The sequence below is a fragment of the Strix uralensis genome, chromosome 32 (genome assembly GCF_047716275.1).
Source record: "Strix uralensis isolate ZFMK-TIS-50842 chromosome 32, bStrUra1, whole genome shotgun sequence".
In the NCBI taxonomy this organism is placed as follows: Eukaryota; Metazoa; Chordata; class Aves; order Strigiformes; family Strigidae; genus Strix; species Strix uralensis.
In genome coordinates this window covers 1,025,513-1,050,517 of record NC_134003.1, presented here as the reverse complement: position 1 = coordinate 1,050,517, position 25,005 = coordinate 1,025,513, and the positions used below count along the sequence as shown (strand labels likewise).

General features: G+C 62.5%; 2 protein-coding genes across 2 annotated transcripts; one reads left to right on the top strand and one right to left on the bottom strand.

The window, feature by feature from the left end:
• Window positions 1-110: 110 nt before the first annotated feature.
• Window positions 111-17,344, bottom strand: IQGAP3 (IQ motif containing GTPase activating protein 3). The gene is made up of 37 exons (XM_074852873.1): window positions 17,280-17,344; window positions 16,730-16,886; window positions 15,581-15,658; window positions 15,314-15,390; window positions 15,059-15,126; window positions 14,302-14,415; window positions 13,840-14,018; window positions 13,487-13,574; window positions 13,064-13,227; window positions 11,762-11,849; window positions 11,434-11,597; window positions 11,155-11,315; window positions 10,821-10,945; window positions 10,472-10,635; window positions 9,916-10,006; window positions 9,631-9,798; window positions 9,363-9,505; window positions 8,040-8,210; window positions 7,369-7,452; window positions 7,066-7,137; window positions 6,441-6,510; window positions 5,873-6,081; window positions 5,461-5,613; window positions 5,189-5,352; window positions 4,800-5,024; window positions 4,576-4,716; window positions 3,988-4,072; window positions 3,478-3,710; window positions 3,255-3,387; window positions 2,851-2,953; window positions 2,548-2,692; window positions 2,290-2,377; window positions 1,815-2,027; window positions 1,529-1,695; window positions 1,300-1,401; window positions 402-510; window positions 111-224 (listed from the first exon to the last, which is right to left on the bottom strand). The coding sequence occupies exons 1-37, from the start codon at window positions 17,342-17,344 to the stop codon at window positions 111-113; spliced, it is 4,875 nt and encodes a 1,624-aa protein (XP_074708974.1).
• Window positions 17,345-20,550: 3,206 nt separating this feature from the next.
• Window positions 20,551-23,894, top strand: TTC24 (tetratricopeptide repeat domain 24; the record flags this gene model as incomplete). The annotated part of the gene is made up of 8 exons (XM_074852872.1): window positions 20,551-21,295; window positions 21,368-21,580; window positions 22,733-22,861; window positions 23,026-23,147; window positions 23,232-23,351; window positions 23,486-23,559; window positions 23,653-23,717; window positions 23,845-23,894. Coding segments are annotated over exons 1-8 (1,518 nt in total), but the record flags the coding sequence as incomplete, so codon positions are not given.
• Between the last annotated feature and the right edge of the window lie 1,111 nt (window positions 23,895-25,005).

Below are 25,005 nucleotides of genomic sequence, written 5' to 3'. Positions count from 1 at the left end.
TCACTGCCACAGGGACACGCTGCCCCAGCACCACCAACCCCAAGGTTTCTCTTTGGCAGGTTTAAATCGCCCCCCAACCCCCCGTAGCCCTCCCCACCCACCCTCCCCCATTACTTCTTGAAGAACTTCTTGTTGAGGAGGAAAATGAGCAGGTTGACATTGACCTTGGCCTTATCGAACATCTTCATGATGGCTACGCCCTCGTATTGCAGCTGCAGCAGGTCCTGGGGGAGAGGGGAGGCAGCAGGGAGCTGGGTTTGCGTCAGGACACGCAGCGGGGAGATGCACAGAGAGGCTGTGCCCAGCTCAGGGCAGGGCTCCCCCAAAACCACCCACCCCCTGCAGCCCCAAGGTTGCACTGGCCCCGCTGTGGCACCAGCAGCTCCAGGTGACCCCCCCACCTGGTAGTGCAGCTGGAACCGCTCCATGTCGATCCCCATGAATTTGGCTTTCACCTGGAACCTGCCCGATTCCTCGCAGGGGATGATGTCGAAAATCACGTTCCTGAACCTGAAGGGAGGGAGCTGCTCACCACCAAAAGGTCCTTCACAGCTTTAACGCAACCAAGCAGCAGGTCACCCACCCAGCACAACCCCCTTGGCACACGTGAGACCCACAGCCCAAAAACTGGGCCCCTCACTCCAAAAAGGCCATTGAATGACTCGAGCGTGTCCAGAGAAGGGCAACGGAGCTGGTGCAGGGTCTGGAGCACAGGTCTGATGGGGAGCGGCTGAGGGACCTGGGGGGGTTTAGTGTGGAGAAGAGGAGGCTGAGGGGAGACCTCCTGGCCCTCTGCAACTCCCTGAAAGGAGGGTGCAGAGAGGGGGGAGGAGTCTCCTGAGCCAAGGACCCAGCGGCAGGCCAAGAGGGAATGGCCTCAAGCTGCGCCAGGGCAGGGTCAGACTGGCTCTTAGGAAGGATTTCTTCGCAGAAGGGGCTGTTGGGCGTTGGAATGGGCTGCCCAGGGCAGGGGGGGAGTCCCCATCCCTGGAGGGGTTGAAGAGTCGGGTTGAGCCAGCGCTGAGGGATCTGGTGGAGTTGGGAACGGTCAGGGTGAGGTTCATGGTTGGGCTGGAGGAGCTTCAAGGGCTTTTCCAACCCAGATGAGTCTGGGACTCCTTGAAACCCCCCCTCCAAATACCAACTGCCCCATGTTCTCCTGGCAATACCCAAAACAACTCACTCCATCCTTGGGGGGACAATGGTGGGCCCACATGCACCCTCCTCCCGGGCTATTTTCCTCCACCTGCCCAAGCTTTGTGCCGCAATAACTCATCCCACAGACCGGGGGGTACGCACTGGCTGAGCGGCAAGTCCTCGATCTCCAGCAGCACCCCCTTCTCGAACAGCCGGGCCGCCGTGTAGTGCAGCGACTGCAGCTTCTTGTTCTTCCCACTGACCCTTGAAGAGAAGGAACCACGTGCTCAGAGATGGTCCCCAGCCCCCCGCAACCCCCACTGCCTCTGGCACTCACAACAGCCAGATAATTTAATTTTTTTTTTTTAATTTTTTTTGTAAGGAAACCTACTTGTTGCTGACTGCCAGGTTGTCAAGGCAGGTCTTGATGTACTGATTGTAATAATCAATTTGCTCCTCGTAAAACAAGGTCTTGGCGTTGAGGCCCTGCAGGGTCTGTCTCAGCTTCAGGAGCTCCCCTTTGCGGTGCTGCCGGTAACGCCTCTGGTTACGGATGTCCTGGAGGAAACAAAAAAGTACAAAAAAGCCAATATAACTCATTTTGAGCTTTGAAGCACCAGAGCGGGATCTCAGGTGGGTTTAGAGGCGAGCTCCCCGCTCAGCCTCCCCCAGCACACCTTGGCCAGCTCATCGATGAGCTCCTGGTACTGACGGGCAGAGTCCACCAGCCCCAGGCTCTCCAAGCGCCGCAGGTTGCGGATGATCTTGCGTTTCTTCTCCTCCATGGAGAGGCGGCTGTTGGCAGCCAGGGAGCGGTTGCGTTGCAGCTTGGCGGGGGTCTGGGCATCCCGCAGCGCTCGCCGGCGCAGGAGATGGTCGTGGGAGGCTTCCTAGGGGTGAGAAGAGGGTGAGAGCCTGGCGCACGGCTGGCAGGACATGAGGAGATGGAGAAATCAAACCCCTCTCACACACACACTTCGATACAGATCTCTCCTGGCCCAAAAACACATGCTTTCTCTGAAAAACGGAGCCACTGGAGCATAAGATCAGTGGCCAAGCCAAGAGGAGCCGGGCAGATTTTTGCCAAGGGCTTGTTTGCCGTTTCCCCCGAGTTTTTTAGCTCATCCCCAGCAGCAGCCTCGTGCATCCCACCTCGTGCTCCGAGGCCGGTGTCCACAGGATCTCCAGGAGGGAATCTCCTGGCTGGGCCTGGATCACGTCCACCAGCATCTGCTTGGTGCTAGAGACCAGAGGGAGAGGTCAGGCGTCCGCTCCAGACCAGCACCCTCCCTCCACCAGAACAGCACATTATTTAGTTGGCTCCTAAGGCTTTCTTGCCCGCCTCGAGCATCCCAGCTGGCGTCCTAACCCCCAGCAAGCTCCCCTGAAGCCCACCGAGCCCATCCTCACCTCAGCAGCAAGCTCCTGGTGTCGTTCTCCTCGCTGCTGGCTGCCGGCACCAGCTTGCCAGTGAGGGTGAGGGAAATCTCCATTTTGCTGAGCTGGGAGAGCACCTGCTCGGCGCTGCTGTCCGCCGGGCCGGGAACGCTCTCCCCTGCAAGGGCAGAGAGAGCCTGAGTAGCCACGTTGGGCTCAGGAGGGCTGGATTCCCCGTGCCCAAAGCAATCCAGCTATTGCTTCATGCAAGAAAAACACCCCCGTAGCCACCCTCCTGCTGCTGGGATGGGTGATGGGCCCCAGAGCTCTACTCACCGACAAGGGACTGGACTGTAGGAAGCTCATCGAGATCTTCCAGAAGCTCGTGCAGGGGGTCTCCATGGTGCGGCGCGATGGAGTCCTGGTGCTCGAGCAGGAGCTGGATGGCGAAAGGGAGGAGAGTCAGTGGCAAAGGGTGCAAAGAAACAAGGAGCAAAGGCTGGTCAGGAGCGATGCCCTCCGCGCTAGAGAGGGGACTGCAAAGTTGTGAGGTTCAGGGAAGGACAAGCAGTGGAGAACCTGCAGAATCTGGATAATTTCCTTACTTAAAAAGGGGAAAAAAAAGGCCAGGAAAAGCTGTGCTAGTGGTGGGAATCAGGAGCATGATGAAATGCAGAAGAAAGCCCAGAAGGGAGCAGAAGTGGAGCCTGCTGGTTTGTGGATGAGTTTTATGCCCTTACCTTGTGCGTGTTGACCAGCTCCCCCACGCTGATGTAGATGATTGGTTTGGCCACCGCCACCATCTCCGAGTACTCATCCATGTTAAACCTCTCTTCTGGCTCAGGGACGCAGCAGGCAGCAGAGATGAACCTCCTGCAGAGAAGGTTCTATTTTGGTCAGCTCCAAAAACCTTTCCACCAGCTCGTAGCCGCCCTCCCAGCCCAAGGCCATCCTGGTGCCCACCTGAACTTGCCGTGGGTGTCCTCCAGGTACTGGTTCACCCCGCAGAGATGCGCGTTCTCCCCGTCAAAGGCCTTGTGGGCGGCCGCGTGCTGCAGCACTTTGGCAACGGAGCCCAGGTTGCGGCGGTGGTCGGGATGCAGCGTCACCCCGGCCGAGATGTCCACGATGTCGAAGCCGTCGGGAGCCACCACGGCCGGGTTCATGAAGCGGTAGTAGAGCAGGTTCCCCACAATCTAGGGCACAAGATGGGCTGAGTGTTGGGGAGCACATGGGCTGGTGCCCGTGGAGGTGGGTGTTTCATCCTCGCGCTGCCTGGTGGGACCCTCCCGGAGGGGACGGCAGCACGGAGAGGAGCCCACCACTGGCGTTCCCTTAGTGGCTCAATGAAAGTGTTGACTTGAAGGCATTTTTAAGTCAAGACTTAATCTTCTGCAGAGGGATACAGGCCTTTCACACACACACATGGTTGAACCCCACCAAGCCGCGCAGACCCCCCCAACCCTGGGGTACCTTGTCGATCTCCTCCGCCGAGGCCATGGGGAATTTCTCAGCCAACGATGTCCTCAGGATTTTGGCCACGTAGCGCATCCCGTACCTGAGGAGAGGGCAGGGAGAGGTCTGTCAGTATGTGGGGCAGCACCAGGCTTGGCCACGCTGCCCCATCCCTACCACCCATCCCCCAAGAAGCAGCAAGCCCTGGGGTGATGGAGGAGCCCACAGGAGAGGCTGGCAGCTGCCGCATCCCTCAGCTCCCTCCCCTACGCTGCTGCCAGCCCGGACATCCCTGGAGGAAGCCTTCATCCTCTGAGATTACTACAAAAGCTCAGCTTCTTCCTTGCAGACACCTCAACACCAGTAAAGGGCTCCGAAATGGAGCAGCAGGATGACGCAGCCCACCAGGGCATTGCTGGAGGAGCAGAAGCAGCAGCGCCCACTAATATTTAAGATTTCTCCTTGTTGACGGTGCAGCGAGTCCTGCAGCAGCTATGGGACCGGGAAGTCCCCTGTCACCCAACCTCCCTTTCTAAGGCCTCGCTGAAGCTACCTTCAAGCCGACAGCGCCGCGGGGATGCGCGTACAAACCCTCGAGATACATACGGGATCTTGTCTACAGAAGAGGTGATGGCAGAGACAAACTTGTCCGTCATCGCGAGGAGGTTGCGGATAGAAATATCCAGCCGCCTTTGGACCTCGGGGTGGCTGAGAGCCTGCTCGGGGCTGACCTCGTACGGGAGCTTGCTGTGAACGGAAGACAAGGTCCCCATCACCATCCCAACGCCCGTCACCCTGCGGTCAGGTTGACTTCTTGCCCAGGGCCTGACCTTTTCTGCCCGCTCTGCGACTCGGTCTGGTTGATCCACGCCTTGTAGATGTCCACGGGGTTGGTGCGGATGTTGAGGGTCTTGTCCTGCAGGACCTCCTGCACCGGGCCGCCCAGGATCTGCCGCAGGGCGTTCTGCCCGCGTGCGTTGCGGTAGAAGCTGACCACCAGCCGGATCACTGTGGCGTTCCCTGTCAGGATGTCATGGACGTGGTCCACCTTGGACCTGGGGAGAGGCGCAGGATGGATGCGATGAAGAGGATGGACCCGTGTGCGTGTTTTCCAGCGCAGGAGGCAGCAGCCAGAGGAGTTGACTGCAGCCAAGCTGGTGCCCCTGGTCCAGCCTTTTCCCAGACCTGTCCCCAAACTGGGGCACCCACGACCACCCACCTGATCTCCTCCTGCAGCGCTGCCTTGAAGAGCTGGAGCAGCAGGTAAGCCTCCCGCGGGTTGGACGCGTAGTTATAAAGCGTGAAGATCACCGACTCCATGAACTTGGTGGACTTATTCTGGGGCATCTGGAAGATCAGCCTGGCCAAGTACACAGGCTGTGTCTGCAAGGACAAGGAACACCAAGCTAAGCCCAAGCATTGTGGTGTGGTGGGGGGCCCCGCACTGCTCCCCCAGCTGTGGTGGACACGGCAGAGCCCCACCAGCCCCACCTGAAGCAGGTAGAAGAGATGCTGGTAGGCCTCCAGCTTCTGACGCTTCTCCTTGCTGAGGGACTTGAGCCCCTTCTGCTTGTCTATGGACATCATCTCCGAGAGCTGCTCCTTGTTCTTCTTGGTCAGCTTCTTGCAGTGGGAAACCACCTCCTGCAGCCGCGCGGGCGAGGAGAGAGAAGGGTTGGGAACTGCTGGCAAGCTCCAGCGTTGGGCCCCGCTCTGGGGAAAGGGAGCCAGAGGCACCTCAACGCTCCCCAACCCCTTCAACCGCTTTAAATCAAAGCGGGGAGAAGTTCAAGCTGCGATGCCAAGGAGGGGAGGACCAGCTCTGCGCTGGCTGAACAGGCTCAGGCGCTGCGGCAGAGACACGAGGTGGCCAAAGTCCCTCCCCCGCTGCCGCGCTCCCCACCTGCAGCGTGATCCTGTTCTTGACCAACAGCCCAATCTTGATGTCCATGAGGTCCAGGTCACTCTCCAGCTGCCGACTGGCACGGATCCTCTTCACCACCTCCTCCTGCAGCCGCAGCACCTCCGACTCCTCCCAGAAGTCGTGCTGGCTCTGCTCCAGCAAGTGGATGAAGCGCCGGACGATGCTCAGCGGCGGGCTCCTGGCGTGGACTGCAGCAAGGCAGGGTGCCACCGCGAACGCTCGCGGGGAAAGCTGAGCGACCACCCCCACCGTCTCACCAAGACACCCCATCCTCCTCCCCAAAAAAGCCTCTTCTTGCAACACCAGGAGAGGACAAGATGGTGCCACGCTCTGTAACACCTCCCCAGGAAGCCTTTGGGAGGGGCAGCAACAGCAGCCCCAGGGATGCTCTAGTTGACGCCAAGGGGCCACCAAGCCACTGCCACTCTCATGCTTGCCACAGGGACACCAGTGGCCAGCTGCCGCCGCCTCCCCACCATGGGAGGAGGCAGAGTCCCCTTCCCAATTAATTACAACCACTTCAGAGCAGAGATGAGCAGGCACTTACCCAGCATCCTGTAATCCCCACGGGCCTTGTTAGCTCGCACAAAAGCCTGGATTTTAATTACAGCTTTAATCTGCCAAGACAAACAAGGGGGTGGAGGATGTTTCCCCACAGCATCCCTGAAACATGTGGGGAGTGGAGGAGAGCCGGCCGGGCACCCGGCTGCCTCCTCCCACCGCTGGGAATCTGCCGATGCTCGGGGCGAGGGTCTCCACAACCCAGGAGGGATTTCAGGATTTCACCCCCCTCAGCGGTCATTTCCCCTCCTCTTGCTGCATTTCACACGCTGCTGCAACTCCAGAGGTAGAGCTTCACTTCCCACAGCCAACACACCCCCTTCCCCCAAAATTCCCTTCCTCTCCGACGAGCATCCTGAAGTCCTCGCTGGTTTTTGGTGGAACTGGAGTGCTTTTTCTCTCCTCACACTTTACAGAGCCTGAGAGTTTCGTTTCCAGACCCACCAGGCACCTTTTCCTTCCCCTCTGTCCCCATGCAAGGATGCACCAACTTCTCCCTCCTCAATCTCTAACGGGCAGAGATCCAACCCCACGCTCAGGATCATCCCCCTCCATCCCCACAGACGTGACACACTCCCAGGAGCAGTTTTACTCCCCGTCCCCTCGCTCACGTTCTGCCTGAAGTAGCGCAGCCTCTCCTGGTACTTCCTCCGAGCCTGCCACATCCTCACGCCCGCCTGGATCTGCGAGAGATGTTCAAGCAGTTGGATGCTGGAAGGACTCGCTTGGCCAAAGCGAGCGGGTGAAAACTGGGGGGATTTTTGCAAGATATTCTCCCCCAACCTGAGCTCCCCCCATCCGTGCCCTGCTGCAGCTGCCTCTTTGCTGGGCAAGGGGGAAATGCCGCGCTCGTTGCCGAGGAAGCAGGCGGCGATGCCCAGTGTGGGAGCAAAGGGTGAAGGAACCTTCCAAACCTTTACTGCAGCATCTGCGTTGGCTCGCAGGTAGCGCAGCCGCTCCAGGTAAGCTCTGCGTTGCTTGTACCCTCTCCAGCAAGCCTGGGCACGAGGAAAGACAAATCAGCTGCCGAGATGTGTGCGAGGTCACTGCGACATCTGGGTGCATTCACAGAGAGCACGCAAGAAGAGAGGAGAATGCAACGTGGGGAAAGGGAGAGGAGAGGGAGAGGAGAATGCAACGTGGGGAAAGGGAGAGGAGAGGGAGAGGAGAATGCAACGAGAGGAGAGGGAGAGGAGAGGGAGAGGAGAGGGAGAGGAGAGGGAGAGGAGAGGGAGAGGAGAGGGAGAGGAGAGGGAGAGGAGAGGGAGAGGAGAGGGAGAGGAGAGGGAGAGGAGAGGGAGAGGAGAGGGAGAGGAGAGGGAGAATGCAACGTGGGAAAAGAGAGAGGAGAATGCAACGTGGGAAAAGAAAAGAGAACGCAACATGGAAAAAGAGGAAACCAGCACCCGAAGCAGCTGCTGTGAGAAGAACAAGCCCCGTACCATCCCCGGCAGCACCTTGGGCGAGTCCTGGCTATTAAGCGCACAGAGCAGCAAGCCCCCGCGCTCGCCAGAGGATGCTGCGAGCAGCCCCCTGCGGTTTGCACCCCCCAGCCCCGGGATGGGACACATTCTGGCTACATCACCTGGATCCTGAGGGCAGCCGGGCGCTGCTCCCGCAGGACGTGCCGTCGTGCCGCGAGCTCCCGCCGGAGCAGGAAGCCCCGCAGCCGGGCCTGCAGCCTCACCACGAAGGCGACGTTGGAGGCCCACAGACGCTCCCGGTCGTGCGCCGCGGTCACTCGGGTGACGACTGACTGTGGGGACACGATGCGGTGGCTCAGCCCCAGCGATGCCGCCAGCACCCGATGAAAGGGCTCAGACAAATGGATTCCTGACAGTTATTAAGACTAAACCGCGATGTGATGTTTGAAAGCTTTGCTTGCGTTTTGCTTCATTTCTCAAGGGCTGTGACTCCTCAGCTGTTTCCTGAGGTCTCTCTGTTTAGGTGAGATTAAAACGCTACGGAAATCACTGAGAGCAGAGTCAAGGCCTCCAGCGGCCACTTGGGCAACTCCCAGAATGAGATAAGGGGAGTTTGGACAAAGAGACACAGAGACCCTGTTACAGGGAGGATGATTCTTTAACGGAGCTGGTGCAGGGCCTGGAGCACGTGTTGTATGAGGAGCGGCTGAGGGACCTGGGGGGGTTTAGTGTGGAGAAGAGGAGGCTGAGGGGAGACCTCCTGGCCCTCTGCAACTCCCTGAAAGGAGGGTGCAGAGAGGGGGGAGGAGTCTCTTGAGCCAAGGACCCAGCGGCAGGCCAAGAGGGAATGGCCTCAAGCTGCGCCAGGGCAGGGTCAGACTGGCTCTTAGGAAGGATTTCTTTGCAGAAGGGGCTGTTGGGCGTTGGAATGGGCTGCCCAGGGCAGGGGGGGAGTCCCCATCCCTGGAGGGGTTGAAGAGTCAGGTTGAGCCAGCGCTGAGGGATGTGGTGGAGTTGGGAACGGTCAGGGTGAGGTTCATGGTTGGGCTGGAGGAGCTTCAAGGGCTTTTCCAACCTAGATGATTCTGTGATTCTGCTGATTTAGGAAGGAGGCACCTGGACTTCACTTCACAGCGCACGCTCCAGAAAGATCAACTAGTGAACGCTGTGCAGAAGACTGCTTACTTCCTCCCTCAACCACCAAAGCCCCTCACCCTATTTTCACTACGCATGCTCAGTCTATGTAAATGAATTCTGGAAACTCATTATCATAAGACACCCCTTTCTAAGAAATCTAATTAATATATGATTTGTGTGTGTGTAAACTGATGTCCCTTACTAACTCTCTTATGGTGGAGAATCCCCAGGGTGGCCCCAGCGCTGCTAATAAAGAATTCCTGCTTAACAGTAAAAAAAATAAAATAAAACACTTTACTGCTGAGGCAGTTTCTTTGTTTCACCACCCAGCCCCGTCCTCCGCGTACCTGGATCTCCTCCCGGCTCAGGTGCGTGGTGGCGAGGCCGCCGTCGCGCGGGCGCTGCCAGCTGCCCTCGAAGCTCTGCAGGCTCAGGTAGAACTCAGCACCATCCGTCAGCCTGTGCCGGATCCAGCAGGGCTTCGGGGTCCCTGCGCGCCGAGACGGAGCGGTGCTGCTGGGGGGTGCTGCTGGGGGGTGCTACTGCTCCCCCTAAACAGCTGGGGCAGCTGCAGGCTCTTTCAGGGGAAGTTTTTGCAGCCCCTAAAGATTTTACCTGCTTGTTTCTTGGTGGCCATCAGAGCCGCAAGCTGCTCCTGGTAGGCCACAGCGCAGGCGCTCACGACGCCGCACAGGGCCACGTCGGGGTTGCGCAGCACCCGCAGGGTCTGTGTCGCCTTCCCCTCCTTGATGGCCTGGTTGATGGCGGCGGTGCCCAGGGCCACTGCGGGAGCAGAGGGGGCTCACGTTGAGCCTCTTCTCACCTCCCCCCTGCAGCAGAACCCCCCCTCGCAGGCCAAGGGGACCAGCGCCCAGCACCCACACCGGGGAGAGCACTCACTCCTCCTGGCTGCCACCGTGTCCTGGTTGGCCCTGCAGACGCCTTCGTGGATCTCTTCCCACCAAAGCTCGGCTCCATCATCCTCTGTGGCCTGCAAGATGTGGGGAGATGGGGTGTAGCGAGCTGGGGACCCCCCCTCTACAATTCCCTGAAGGGAGGGTGCAGAGAGGGGGGAGGAGTCTCTTGAGCCAAGGAACCAGCGCCAGGACAAGAGGGAATGGCCTCAAGCTGCGCCAGGGCAGGGTCAGACTGGCTCTTAGGAAGGATTTCTTTGCAGAAGGGGCTGTTGGGCGTTGGAATGGGCTGCCCAGGGCAGGGGGGGAGTCCCCATCCCTGGAGGGGTTGAAGAGTCGGGTTGAGCCAGCGCTGAGGGATCTGGTGGAGTTGGGAACGGTCAGGGTGAGGTTCATGGTTGGGCTGGAGGAGCTTCAGGGGCTTTTCCAACCCAGATGACTCTGGGACTCTGTGATTCTAAGAGCTTCATCCGTGCTGGTCTTGCACCACATCACCCCACCGGCACTTTCTGCTCTGCAGGGGGTGGGGGATGTCACCCAACCTGGGCTTTCAGGCTTCGTGCCCGGGCCAGGACGTCGTGGTAGCGCCGAGCGGTCGGGAGGGCGATGTCGGGCAGGGCGGCTGCCGGCAGCAGCAACGCCGCCAGCGTCTTCTCGGGGTCCGGCTGCACCAGCGCCTCGTTGATCAGCCGGACGGCGAGGACACCTGCGTGGGAGGGGAGGGACACGCGGGTTCAGCTCCTCCAACACTCTGGGCACCCGGAGTGGTGGCCCAGGGTAGCGCAAGGTTCTCTGGTGTCTCATTAGGGCTGGGCTCCCCCGCGCAAGCTCCCTCCTGGGAGAGTTTGCAGAACCCCCTGCACGAGCAAAGCCCACGTGGGCAGGACTCACGGGCGTTTTCGTTTTGCACTGAGGAATTGGTGGTGTTCACGCTGTCCTGAATATCATTCCAGCTCAGGAACTCAGCTCCTGCTCCTCTAGATTGGCGTTTCAGCTGCAGTAAGTCCTCAAAATACCTGGAGGAGAGACACAGGGCAACAGTTTGGTGCATTTTAAGCAGGAATGGTACATGCCAGAGCCAGCTGCTTTGCTTCACAAAGGGGAAAAGGTAAAGCATGGGGTAGGGAGGCTGCTGGAACAAGCCCACGCAAAGCCCAGGCCCCCTGACTGTCCCCTCCCAAAGGATTGCTCCAACCGACCCCAAACACAGAGACTGTCTCCTCACCGCTGCGTGTTTGCGTCCTCGACACCCGAGAGGCCCAGGGCAGGGCTGACGAGGCCGCTCCAGAACCCGTCGGGGTCCCCGGCGTCCAAGGCTCGGTTAACCAGCGCCACGGCCGAAAGCATCTCCACCGCCACAAACAGCTCCTCCTGCACCAACTCGCCCTGTGTGGGGCAGGCAGAGACACTGACGCCCCCAGACCCTCATTCTCCAGCCCCCCCCCAGGCGCAGGGGAAACACCCCACGCCTATGGAACCCAGAGCCTGTGCCGGGGGAGCTCACCCGTGGGTGCTGGCGCTGCAGCAGGGCCAGCTGGTGCTGGTACAGGGGGGCAGCGAGCGGGTAGACGTCGGGCAGCCGCGCTGCAGGATCCATCAGAGCTTCCACCGTTTCAGCCGGCACCCCTCGACGGATGGCCGCGTTGATCTGGCTGATGGCTCGCAGCACTGAGGGACAGACCAGGGCGAGCTGGAGGAGGTGGCCATGCCCTGACTCCCCTGGGCCACTTTTCCAGGCTGCCAGCAGGGCCACCAGCCCTGGGGGATGCAGCGGGCAGCAAAACCGGGCAGCAAAACCTGCCACGAGCGCCGTGTCCACCCCGGTCACTCACTGGCTCGTTCCTCCTCGTCCTTCTTGTTCACTGCAAGGATCCCTGCCTCCACCTCCTCCTGCTCCAGCAGGTCCACGTAGCCCAGCTCCTGCAGTGGGGAGAAAGAGGCGTCTGGTCTCACCCCAGATCAGAATCCCAGAATCATCTGGGTTGGAAAAGCCCTTGAAGCTCCTCCAGTACAACCACGAACCTCACCCTGACCGTTCCCAACTCCACCAGATCCCTCAGCGCTGGCTCAACCCGACTCTTCAACCCCTCCAGGGATGGGGACTCCCCCTCTGCCCTGGGCAGCCCATTCCAACGCCCAACAACCCCTTCTGCAAAGAAATCCTTCCTAAGAGCCAGTCTGACCCTGCCCTGGCGCAGCTTGAGGCCATTCCCTCTTGGCCTGCCGCTGGGTCCTTGGCTCAAGAGACTCCTCCCCCCTCTCTGCACCCTCCTTTCAGGGAGTTGCAGAGGGCCAGGAGGTCTCCCCTCAGCCTCCTCTTCTCCACACTAAACCCCCCCAGGTCCCTCAGCCGCTCCCCATCAGACCTGTGCTCCAGACCCTGCACCAGCTCCGTTGCCCTTCTCTGGACACGCTCGAGTCATTCAATGGCCTTTTTGGGGTGAGGGGCCCAAAACTGAACCCACTCATCGAGGGGCGGCCTCCCCAGTGCTGAGCCCAGGGGTCACATCCCTTCCCTGTCCCTGCTGGCCACGCCAGTGCTGGTACAAGCCAGGATGCCATTGGCCTTCTTGGCCCCCTGGGCACACTGCTGGCTCATTACCAATCCCCCCCAGGTCCCTCTCTGACTGGCAGCTCTCCAGCCACTCCTCCCCAGGCCTGTAGCCCTGCTGGGGGTTGTTGTGGCCCAAGGGCAGCACCCGGCATTTGCCCTTAGTGACACTCCCCCAGTTGGCCTCAGCCCATCGCTCCAGCCTGGCCAGGTCTCTCTGCAGAGCCTCCCCACCCTCGAGCAGATCAACACTCCCACCCAACTGGGTGTCATCTGCAAACTGACCGAGGAGGCACTTGATCCCTTCGTCCAGATCATCAGTAAAGATGTTAAACAGGAGTGGCCCCAAAACCCAGCCCTGGGGGACACCACTCCTGACCGGCCACCAACCAGATTTAACTCCGTTCCCCACAACTCCTGCTTGTGCTGACGGAGCAGCCTCGCTCAGAGCCCTTGGCACAAAGCCGACAATCTGCAGAGCAACCCCCCCTCCTCCTGGGGACCACCTGCAGCCCCGGGGTGTCACCCCAGCACAGGTACCCCCCCCAGCACAGGTACCCTGCAAGCTCCTGCCAGCCCCTACCAGCGCCTTCTGCTCCCGGTCCGTGCTGAGCTGCTCCAAATAGCGGTCGAGGTTGTCTCGCCGGAGGCAGCGCAGGGCCAGGACGGGGTCCTGCAGCGCACGGAACAGCGCCGGCGCGTCCTGTCGCTCCAGGGCATCGTCCACCTCCTCCAGAGCCCCGTGCACTAGGGGAGAGGCCAGTTGACACCCAGAGAAGGCGAGCAGGTAAATCATCCCGCAGCTCCGGGGAGCGAAGGGAGCTACGGGTGAAGCCTGCGTGCCACTAATTTTAATTTCTCCTCAGAAATGCTCAGCCATCCCCACCCCTGAAGCTGGTCTGGGCACACAGCTCCTCCCTGCAGAGCAGGGACTCCCCTGCGGCACCCCAGTCCCACCGATAAACTCTGGGGACCCCCCCGGGAGGGAGGGCACAGCTTTGCTCACCGTTGGCTTTGTTGATGTTCCCCTGGATTTCAGCCTGGGTCAGACACCGGTCGTAGATGTCCTCTCCCTCAGGGATCACCTGCAGGTACTGGAGAGGGACTCCCCACCCTGAGCTTTCCGCCCAAGCGCCCCCCGTCAGCGCACAGGGCCAACCCCAAGCCTTGGGTCAACCAGCCCCCAAAGAGAAATAATTTTCCCCCCCATCTTCTGATTAGCACAAGGGCTCCCCGGTTGTGTTTTACCCACCAAGCACAGGGACGGTCTCTGACCCAAGAGGGACCCCTCCAGCTGGAAGCCCCCATCAGCTCCTCTCCCAGCCCCCCCAGAACCACCCCCCCGGCTGCCCTCCTCACCCTGTTCCTGGCGTTGCTGCCCTTCTCCAGCTTCGCCCGGCGCAGCATCTCCTGGTAGGCGCCCGCCAGCCCCTCGCGCAGGTCGAGGAGCATCGCGCTGGGGTTGCGCAGAGCCGCCATCGTCTGCGCCGCCACCCCCCGATCCACCGCTTCGTTGATCGCCAGCACGGCGGCGTGGACTGGGGGCGACGCGGGGAGGAGGCAGCTGAGACGGGGCACGGAGGGCTGCGACAGATCGTCGCTATATCCCCGTGCGATGGTGGGAACCCCAACTTCTCAAGGAGCAAGGGAGGTCTCGGGGTCTCTACAGCAAGCCCAGCTAATACAAAACCCCGGGTCTGAAGGAAAGAGTCTCACAGAGCATCTCGCACTTTGCTGGGCTCAGATTCAACATTCAGGGCTGAGCCGAGATCCTGCTACGGGCTGATGCACAGCACCACCCCCCCCACGGGCACCCGTTACCTGCTGCTTCGTCCCCAGAGAGCTCGTTGGCCAAAATGCCGCCGATCTTGCTGAAGGTGGGCAGCTGCAGACCGTACTTCTCCAGCTCCCGCTGCATGTTGTCGATCTCCTCCTCTGGAGGAGGGCACAGAGGTGTCACCGCTCAGCACCAGCACCATGGTCACAGCACGGGAGCCCCAGGGGGGCTCTGCTGGCTCCCCCCGCTCCCCTGCCAAACCAGGGGGGGTGCGGAAAACACCCACACTGGGGTAAACATCACCAAGGCAGCTTTGGAAAAGCTTGCCCAAAAATCTTCATTCCCCACATCCCTCCCACCTCAGGGATCCAAGAGCATCCCAGAGTCATCTCGGTTGGAAAAGCCCTTGAAGCTCCTCCAGCCCAACCATGAACCTCACCCTGACCGTTCCCAACTCCACCAGATCCCTCAGCGCTGGCTCAACCCGACTCTTCAACCCCTCCAGGGATGGGGACTCCCCCCCTGCCCTGGGCAGCCCATTCCAACGCCCAACAACCCCTTCTGCAAAGAAATCCTTCCTAAGAGCCAGTCTGACCCTGCCCTGGCGCAGCTTGAGGCCATTCCCTCTTGGCCTGCCGCTGGGTCCTTGGCTCAAGAGACTCCTCCCCCCTCTCTGCACCCTCCTTTCAGGGAGTTGCAGAGGGCCAGGAGGTCTCCCCTCAGCCTCCTCTTCTCCACACTAAACCCCCCCAGGTCCCTCAGCCACTCCTCAGCCCCCAGCCCCGCCGTGCAGCGCCGTACCCGTGAAATCCACTTTCCCATACAAGTCCTGGATCTGAGGAGCCAACCCCAGCTTGAAGAGGTACAGGCTGAAAGACAAAGCAGATACACGCCGTGACCGCGCCACACACCGTGACTTGCTTCTCCCTCCCAAGCCTTCTGCAACACGCGAGGGCCGTCACCCCAGCCCTGGGGGCGATGCCACCAAAGGGCTCGTGAGCCCCAACATGAACCATGACAAAATTTTGGCCCCGGGGCCAGGCCAGGGACACCCACCTGAGCGCGTGGATGCAGTAGACCACCCGGGGCATGTTCTTCTTGTCATAGATGTCAGTGGTCTCCGGGTGGAAGATCTGCCAACAAGACAAGAGACAGCTCAGGTGGAGATGGGACTGAGATGTTCCACAGGGAGGATGGTGTCCAGCGGTGGGGGGCAGAGATGAAGCCCCCCTGGATGAGCCTGTGCAGTGCCAGTGCTGCCACTATGGCAAAGGCCATCATGTCCCTGGGCCTGGGGACAGCGGGGGCGGGGGGGGACGTTACCAGGGGAAGCCCCACGTGGCTCATGGCATCGCGCCAGTAGTTGATGTTATCCGTGTGCCGAAAGTGAAGCCCGGCTGCCTGGAGGAGAAGAAGCCAGAGTGAGGCTGAACCCCACTTTCTCCCATCCCTGGGGTGTCCCTCTTCCCCAAACCCACTCAGTCAGGGCATGAGGTTAAAGACTGAGGCAAAGCCTGTGGCCTCCCCCAGCTCAGAGACCCCGTTTGCAGCCGTGGTCTATTAAATCGTCCCTTAACGATCCCTTAACAGAGTCACAGAATCACTCAGGTTGGAAAAGCCCCTCGGGATCAGCGAGTCCAACCCTCAGCCCGACTCTACAAAGCTCTCCCCTACCCCACATCCCCCCACAGCTCATCCAAACGGCCCTTAAACACCCCCAGGGGTGGGGACTCCACCCCCTCCCTGGGCAGCCTATTCCACTCTCTGACCACTCTTTCTGGGAAACATTTTTCCCTCCTGTCCAGCCTGACCCTCCCCTGTTGCAGTTTCAAGCCGTTCCCTCTCGTTCTGTCACTAATTCCCTGGGAGCAGAGACCAGCACCAACCTCTCCACAACGTCCTTTCAGGGAGCTGCAGAGAGTGATGAGGTCTCCCCTCCCCTTCTCCTCCTCACACTGAACATCCCAGCTCCTTCCATCGCTCCTCACAGGATTTATTCTCCAGCCCCTTCCCCACCTCGTTGCCCTCCTCTGCCCTCGCTCCAGCCCCTCGAGATCTCTCTCGGATTGAGGTGCCCAAAACTGGACACAACCCTCCAGGTGTGGCCTCACCAGTGCAGAGCACAGGGGGACTGTCACCTCCCTGCTTCTGCTGGCCACACTATTTCTAATCCAAGCCAGGATGCCGTGGGCTTTCTTGGCCACCTGGGCACACTGCTGGCTCATGGTCAGCTGCTTGTCAATGAGAACCCCCAGACCCTTCTCTTCCAGACAGCTCCAGCCACACCTCCCCGAGCCTGTAGCCACGCAGGGGGTTGTTGTGGCCCAAGTGCAGGACCTGGCACTTGGCCTTGTTGAAGCCCATCCCATAACCATTACAACCAGTACGTCCCTCCTCACCAGCAAAGGAAAGACTCCTGCAAGTTTTGGGGTACACCCTAAGGACCGCGCCCCCCCGGCACCGCAGTCCTACCTTGTACCGCATCTGCTCGCGGTCGTAGATCTTCTTCAGAGGGACCACGGTGGGGGCGAAGCAGTGGCCCAGTTTGGCCAGTATGACCCCATTGCGCAGGCTCTCTTCCAGCTCTGTGGGGGGGGGCAGCTCCTCGCTCAGGCAGGCCTCCATCCAGCTGGGGGGGGGGCAGAGACAGGGCACGTCGCAGACCCCCCCAGACCCCTTCCAGACAGGAAAAGCAGCACCCAGAGGAGACCCCCACACCCCCATGGTGCGGGGAGCTCAGCCCCCACCCATTCACTGCAGGGTTTAGCAGATGGGTGGGGGTTCTCAGTTTGGGTGCAACAGCATGGCTGAGGGCCCCCCCAAAAACCAACCCCCCAAAAACCACCTTTGAAGGGCCGAGGAGCGCCAGGAGCAGGCAGGATTTTGCAGCATTACGCCTTGCAGCCTCCCCCTACCCCCAGACCCCCTGTGCCTTCTCCCCCCTGTCCCCCCAATCCCTTAAACTCCTTTTCCCCCCCAATTTAAGCTCGCAGCAGAGGGGCCCCCCCAGGCCCAGCCCCACCGTTTGGCCTCCTCCAGGTGACACAGGTACTGGTAGGCGACGTTCTGCCTCCTCCGCTCGTCCATCTCGTCTGCGGTGAGGCGCTCGGCTGGGCGGCGAGAGGGGCCGTCAAACCCCACTATTTTTTTTTTTTTTGGGGGGGGGGCTTTTTTAAACACCCATCGCCACCCAAATTAAGGTTTCATAAAGGAAAAGGGGGTTTTTGGCACAGCTGGCAGCACGCTGAGACCTGGCAGTGCCCATGACACCTCCCAGGCCCGTCTGGCGGTTGGAGGAAATTTTCCATTTCCCTTTTTTCCCGAAGTAACGGCCACAGCCGGCACCCGGGGGGGGAAGGGGGGGTGCAGCTGCAGGTTTGGGGTCCCTTCATGGTGCTGGGGACACCCATGACTGCTGGGTGGCACCCACCAGCACCCCCCCCACCAGACACACACCCCAAAACACATCCCCAGGTGCCTGGAGCCCCACTGTGGCTCCCCATCCCCCTGCGCCCCCAGACCTGCCCGCCCCCCCCTGCATCCCTCATCCCCCTGCACCCCCACATCCCCCTGTGCCCCCACAGTCACCTGAACCCCAACACCCCCGCACCCCTCATCCCCCTGCACCCCCACATCCCCCTGAACCCCAACCCCCCCTGTATCCCTCATCCCCCTGCACCCCTCATCTCCCTGTGCCCCCACATCCCCCTGTGCCCCTACAGTCACCTGAACCCCAACCCCCCCGGCACCCCACATCCCCCTGCACCTCCACATCCCCCTGCGCCCCCCAGTCACCTGAACCTCAACCCTGCCTGCACCCCCACATCCTCCTGCACCCCCAATCCCCTGAACCCCAACCCCCCTGCACCCTCAGACCTGCCTCCCAGTCACCTGAACCTCAACTCCCCCTGCACCCCCACATCCCCCTGCACCCCCACATCCCCCTGTGCCCCCCACAGTCACCTGAACCCCAACCCCCCGCACCCCTCATCCCCCTGCGCCCCCAATCCCCTGAACCCCAACCCCCCTGCACCCTCAGACCTGCCTCCCAGTCACCTGAACCTCAACCCCCCCTGCACCCCCACATCCCCCTGCGCCCCCACATCCCCCTGCGCCCCCACATCCCTGCACCCTCAGACCTGCCTCCCAGTCACCTGCACCCCAACCCCCCTACACTACTCATCCCCCTGCACCCCTAGACTTGCCCGCCCCCCACATTCACCTGCCCCCAACCCCCTGCACCCCCCATCCCCCTGCACCCCATTCACCTGAACCCCAACCCCCTGCACCCCCCATCCCCCTGCACCCCGAGACCTGCCTGCCTGCCCCCCCCAATCACCTGCCCCCAACCCGCTGCACCCCCCTCCTCCTCCTGCCGCCACAGCGCTGCCCCCCGAGTGCCGGCACCCCCAACCCCCCCCGGTACCGGTCACTCACCGCGCCCCGGCCCCGCTCCCTCCATGGCCGCGGCCGTCGCGGCTCCACCCGCGGTTTGAATCTCCCGCCGCTGACGTGGCGCCGCGCGGGGGCCGCCGGGGGCTGGAGTCCGGGACCGGGGGGAGCCCGGGGGGGGCCACAGCGGGGGGCGGGGAGACCCCGGGGGGGGCACACAGCGGGGGGAGATGGGGGGGGGTACACAGCGGGGTGCGGGGGGAGATCGGGGGTGCGGGGGGGGGCACATACCGGGGGGCGGGGGGAGCCCGGGGGGGGCAGGAGGGGCAAATATCGGGGTGCGGGGGGAGATCAGTGGTGCAGGGGTGAGTCTGGGGGTGCGGGGGGGGACACACACACCGGGGTGCGGGGGGAGATGGGGGGGGGCGGGGGGTGGTCACGCACTGGGGTGCGGCGGAAGCTTGGGGGTGCGGGGGGAGATCAGGGGTGCAGGGGCGAGTCTAGGGGTGCGGGGCACACGCTGGGGGGCGGGGGGAGCCCGGGGGGGCGGGGGTGGGACATACCAGGGTGTGGGGTAGCCTGGGGAGGAGATTGGGGGTACGGGGGGAGGGGGGGGCAAATACCGGGGGGCGGGGAGAGATCAGGGGTGCGGGGGGAGCCCGGAGGGGTGGGGGGGGCACACACCAGGGTGCAGGGGGAGATCCGGGGTGCGGGGGGTGGTCACCCACTGGGGTGCGGGGGGAGCCCGGGGGTGCAGTGGCTGGCACACACTGGGGTGAAGGGGGGCGGTCATGCACTGGGGTACAGGGGGAGCTTGGGGGGGGGGGCACACACCAGTGAATGGGCAGCCTGGGGGTGCGGGGGGTGGTCACCCACTGGGGTGCGGGGGGGACCTCAGGATCTGCCCCCACCGGGGCCACCCGGCCGTCAGAAGGGGCACCCCCAGCCACCCCGGACTCTGCCCCCCCCCCCGGCCCAGGCTGGGCCAGGCAGGGGACTGCTGGGGGACCCCCCTTTGTGCCAGCCAGCCCCGGGGTGCCTGTCCCCTCACCGCACCGTGCCCGTACATCAATCCACCCCCAACCACCAACGTGCCCCCCCCATGAAGCCCACAGCGCCTGGCACGAGGTCGCCGGGGCAGCGAGGGGCCGGTTGCGCCCCCCATCACGCGGCGAACACCGGCACCGCTGAACCGAGTTGCCATGGTGCTGGACACCGGTGACGGAGATGAAACCGGAGCCATCGCCAGAACGTGCCCCCCCCCGGGAGGAGACCCGGCTTTGTCCCACCTGGCGTGGCCACGCACCACCCTGACGCTTTCTTGGCGCTCGGAATCTATCCGGGCTCCAGCACCCGGCCCCCGGTGTTCAGCACCCGGGGGGGCTGTGACCCGCTCTGGGGGGATTTTCCAGGTGGCTCAGCGCCGGCGGGACCCCGAGGCCCCTCGGACGCCCCTCGGACACCCCCCGTCCCCATCCGGAGAGCGGTGGGTTACGGCAGCGAGCGGCGGTGATGCCCTGTCCCTCCCCCCCACGCTCTCGGCGCCCTTTGCACCTAAAGAACAAACGGTAAGTGCGTGCGACTGGTCATTCTCTCTCCCAAAAAGACACCCCGGGAACACCCACCCCGTGCTGCTGCGGCGTCCCCCACTCCTCCTCCAGTGACCCCCCCATCCTGTCTGGTGGCCACAAAGGTTTGAGGGAGGGAGACACCGAGTGGAGGAGCAGGGCTGGGGCCCTCCATGGAAAAGCCTTTTTCCTCCCTGAAACTTTAGGGCCAAACAGGCTCCAAGACGTTTCTAATTTTTTTTTATATAATATAAAATCATGCTGCTCGTTTCAAGAAATCCCAGGCTGCCTGTTGCGTCTTTCTCTCTCGCAGGCAGGTCGCTCGCCCTGCCCATGGCTTCAGAGGACGCTGCTAACCCGGGAGCTCAGCCCGCGGCCCCCGCGCTCGGGAAAAAGAGCCGGAAAAAAGGGAAGAAAAACCCCGAGGCCAGCGAAGATGCCCAGGAGGGAGGGGACGAGGCGGCGGGGCGGGCGGCTGAGATCGAGGGGCTCACGCGAGCCGGACGCCGGGCGCTGGCGCTGGGCGATGCGCGGGGGGCGGTGGGGTCCTTCAGGAAGGCGTTTGTCCTCTCGGGGGGCGCGGCAAGTCCCCAGCTCCGCAGGGCTTGTGCCTTCAACCTGGGGGCTGCCTACGTGGAGACCGGGAAGCCCGAAAAGGGTCTTGAGTTCCTCCTCCAGTCGCAGCCCTCGGAGGAGGAGCGCGGGGAGCACTGGGGGGACCTTTATTTCAACATCGGGGCGGCTCACGAAGGGCTCCGGGATTTTCCGAAGGTTTTGGAGCGTTTTGGCAAAGCCGTGGGCCAGGACCGCGCGGCGCAGGCCGGTGGCCGCGCGGGGACCCGCGTGCAGATGGGCTGCTGCTACCTGGGGATGCGGGAGCCGGCGCGAGCCGCGTGGTGCTTCCTGGACGCCGCCCGGGCCTACGCGGCGGCCGCCAGCCCCGAGGCTGCCGCGGTGGCTCTGAGCAGGGCGAGCGGCTCCATGCTGCAGAGCCGACGGTTCCGGGCGGCGGAGATCACGGGGGTCCTCGCCCAGTGCCGCTCGCTCTGCGACAGCATCCCCGACCCAGCCCTGCGAGGTAACGCTGCGCCCTCTCCTCTGGGTGTCCTCCGGAGCAGCCCCCGCACCCTTTTTCCTCTCTGCCCCGCAGGGAAACTCTACCATGACATCGGCCTCGGCTACTCCCAGCTCCGCATCTTCTCCCTGGCTGCCGAGAGCTTCGAGCGGGCCCTCGCCCTGCGCGGCGGCGACCTGGATCGGCGCGGGGAGGCTGCGCTGCTGCAGAACCTGGGTGCTGCCCACAACGCCCTGCGCAGCTTCGGCACGGCCCTGGGCTGGCACCGGCGAGCGGCGGCGCTGCACAGTAGGTCGCAGCGGGATCTCCTGCTCTCGGCTTTGTGCCAGCTCGGGATGGAGCCCCGTGTTCTGGCTGCTCATGGCTTGGATGGGCACACCATTCGCTGGGTGAAAAACTGGCTGATGGCCGGGCCCAAAGAGTTGTGGGGAACGGAGTTAAATCTGGTTGGCGGCTGGTCACGAGTGGTGTCCCCCAGGGCTTGGTTTTGGGGCCACTCCTGTTTAACACTGATGACCTAGATGAGGGGATCGAGTGCACCCTCAGTAAAGTTGCAGATGACACCCAGTTGGGTGGGAGTGTTGATCTGCTCGAGGGTGGGGAGGCTCTGCAGAGAGACCTGGCCAGGCTGGAGCGATGGGCCGAGGCCACCTGGGGGAGTTTCACTAAGGGCAAATGCCGGGTGCTGCCCTTGGGCCACAACAACCCCCAGCAGGGCTACAGGCCTGGGGAGGAGTGGCTGGAGAGCTGCCAGTCAGAGAGGGACCTGGGGGGGATTGGTAATGAGCCAGCAGCGTGCCCAGGGGGCCAAGAAGGCCAATGGCATCCTGGCTTGTACCAGCACTGGCGTGGCCAGCAGGGACAGGGAAGGGATGTGACCCCTGGGCTCGGCACTGGGGAGGCCGCCCCTCGATGAGTGGGTTCAGTTTTGGGCCCCTCACTCCAAAAAGGCCATTGAATGACTCGAGCGTGTCCAGAGAAGGGCAACGGAGCTGGTGCAGGGTCTGGAGCACAGGTGTGATGGGGAGCGGCTGAGGGACCTGGGGGGGTTTAGTGTGGAGAAGAGGAGGCTGAGGGGAGACCTCCTGGCCCTCTGCAACTCCCTGAAAGGAGGGTGCAGAGAGGGGGGAGGAGTCTCTTGAGCCAAGGACCCAGCGGCAGGCCAAGAGGGAATGGCCTCAAGCTGCGCCAGGGCAGGGTCAGACTGGCTCTTAGGAAGGATTTCTTTGCAGAAGGGGTTGTTGGGCGTTGGAATGGGCTGCCCAGGGCAGGGGGGGAGTCCCCATCCCTGGAGGGGTTGAAGAGTCGGGTTGAGCCAGCGCTGAGGGATGTGGTGGAGTTGGGAACGGTCAGGGTGAGGTTCATGGTTGGGCTGGAGGAGCTTCAAGGGCTTTTCCAACCTAGACGATTCTGATTCTGTGATTCTGTTCCCCATTCCAGGCGCTCTGGGGAACCGGAGGGCGCAGGGCCAATGCTTCGGGAACCTGGCGTACGCCTGCAGCTGGCTGGGGAACCACGAGGCTGCCGCAGAGAACTACCTTCACGCCCTGCAAGCCTTCCGGGACGCGGGTGAGGGGGGGGTCGCAGGGAAATCGTCCCTGGGCTGGGGACTCTGCAGCATCCAGATGCCGAGCGGAGTCGAGCCGGATCCAAAGAGCGTCAGCAACGTTCCCGTGCCGTGACCTTGGCTGCGATTGGCTGGGCCGGCGCTGACGCTGCCCTTCACCTCACAGGGGACGTGGAGGGGCAGTGGCAAGCGTGCGAGGGGCTGGGAGCAGCCTGCTTCCACCTGGGAGACCCCCAGAAAGCCATCAGGCACTACAAGGAGGCCCTGATTTTGCTTTCCCACTGCCAGGTGAGGCACGGCAGGGAAACCCCCCGCGGCTGGAGCCTCCTGTAACATCACTCAGCCCAGCCCACGCGGGTCTCTCCTCCGCAGGACACCCCCAGAGCTGCCCGCGAGCGCGTCGTGCACAGGCTCACCGACGCCATCCAGCACCAGCTCTGCCTCCATGGCCGCCTCTCCCGTGGGGGTGGCTGGATGCCCACCCCAGCCCCGGTGAGCATCACCCCAGGAGACGTGGGGCACATCGGGGTGCTGGGGACTGACACCCCCGATGGGGGTTGGTGGGGAGAGGCCCCAGGGTTTGGTGGGCGGAGGGGTGTAAAGCCCAGACTGTCGCTCTGTCCTAGCAGGACCCTGGCCGGCTGCGGGTTTGCTCCGCGCTGCCCCACGCCAGCGGGACACGGCTCCGGGGGAGCGAGGTGTGAGTAGGAAAGCTGCCACCACGTCCCTCCTTCCTCCGTGGGGGAGTTCCCAGCATCACCCCTGAGATAAATCTTCCTCCCTTCCACCCCAGGTCCTTTGGGGGAAAAGCCCGGCCTAGGAACGAGCCTGTGCCAGGAGCACATCCTGGGCGTTCGGGTATGAGGGTGCAAATTAAAACCCCAACAACTTGATTGAGCCACGCAACCGATTTCTGCCGGAGTCAAGGCTTTGGCACGGTCTGGTGCTGGGCTCCTGCCTATTTGTCCTTCCTCCCCGGAGGCAGAGGAGCGGCACCCACTGCCGGCCCGGCACCGGAGCCCCGTGACCCACGTGGCCACCTGGGCACCTCTGGGGAGGATGAGGATGGTCCCAGCGCAGCTCCAGGGTGTCGCAGTCAGCCCCACGCTAACAGGTGAGTGGGCGAGGGGGAGGGCACCCCAATACAGCTCCTTGCACCCAAATACGTTGCAGCGAGTGTGATGCAGCGAGTGGCATCGCCCTGGGGACTTCTTGCGGTTAAAGGTGAAAATCCAGAAATTTTAAGAGACACATAATTCTGAGGAGGGTCTGGTAACGAGGCGATAGGGGAGTTTGTCACATGGATGATCTCCATCACCTCCACGAAACGTCTGTGCTTTGCTCCCAGTAACCTGAACACCCCCGGTCTGGGCCCGGCCCGGCTGTGCTGTGGTGGCCTCCGGCCCGGTGAGCACCAAAGACAACCGGAGCTTCGCTTCGGCGGCGAGCCCAGGGCTGTGGCTCTCACGCTGCCTTTCCCAGGGCCCAGGGACCACCAAACACCCCGGCCGAGGGTCCCGGAGCGGTAGGTGACACAACAGGCGAGGGAGCGGGCAGGAGAGCTGGGCTCTGGGGTGTCCTCTGAGGGGAGGGCTCAGGGATGGAGACACCCCGCCCCCCCCCAGCAGGGCTTGGGACACCCCCTCTCCTTGCAATGGCCGCGTCCCCAAGCCCAAAATCAGAGGGGCTTGGGGACTTGGCACCTCGTAGCCAACCCTGAACCCCAACCCTATAGACTGGGCAACGGATCTGAGGGTGGACTCAAGCTCCCCTGTAAATCAGTTCTGGGGCTCGGTCCTGTTTAACATCTTTACTGATGATCTGGACAAGGGGATCGAGTGCCCCCTCGGTCAGTTTGCAGATGACACCCAGTTGGGTGGGAGTGTTGATCTGCTCGAGGGTGGGGAGGCTCTGCAGAGAGACCTGGCCAGGCTGGAGCGATGGGCTGAGGCCAACTGGGGGAGTGTCACTAAGGGCAAATGCCGGGTGCTGCCCTTGGGCCACAACAACCCCCAGCAGGGCTACAGGCCTGGGGAGGAGTGGCTGGAGAGCTGCCAGTCAGAGAGGGACCTGGGGGGGATTGGTAATGAGCCAGCAGTGTGCCCAGGGGGCCAAGAAGGCCAATGGCATCCTGGCTTGTACCAGC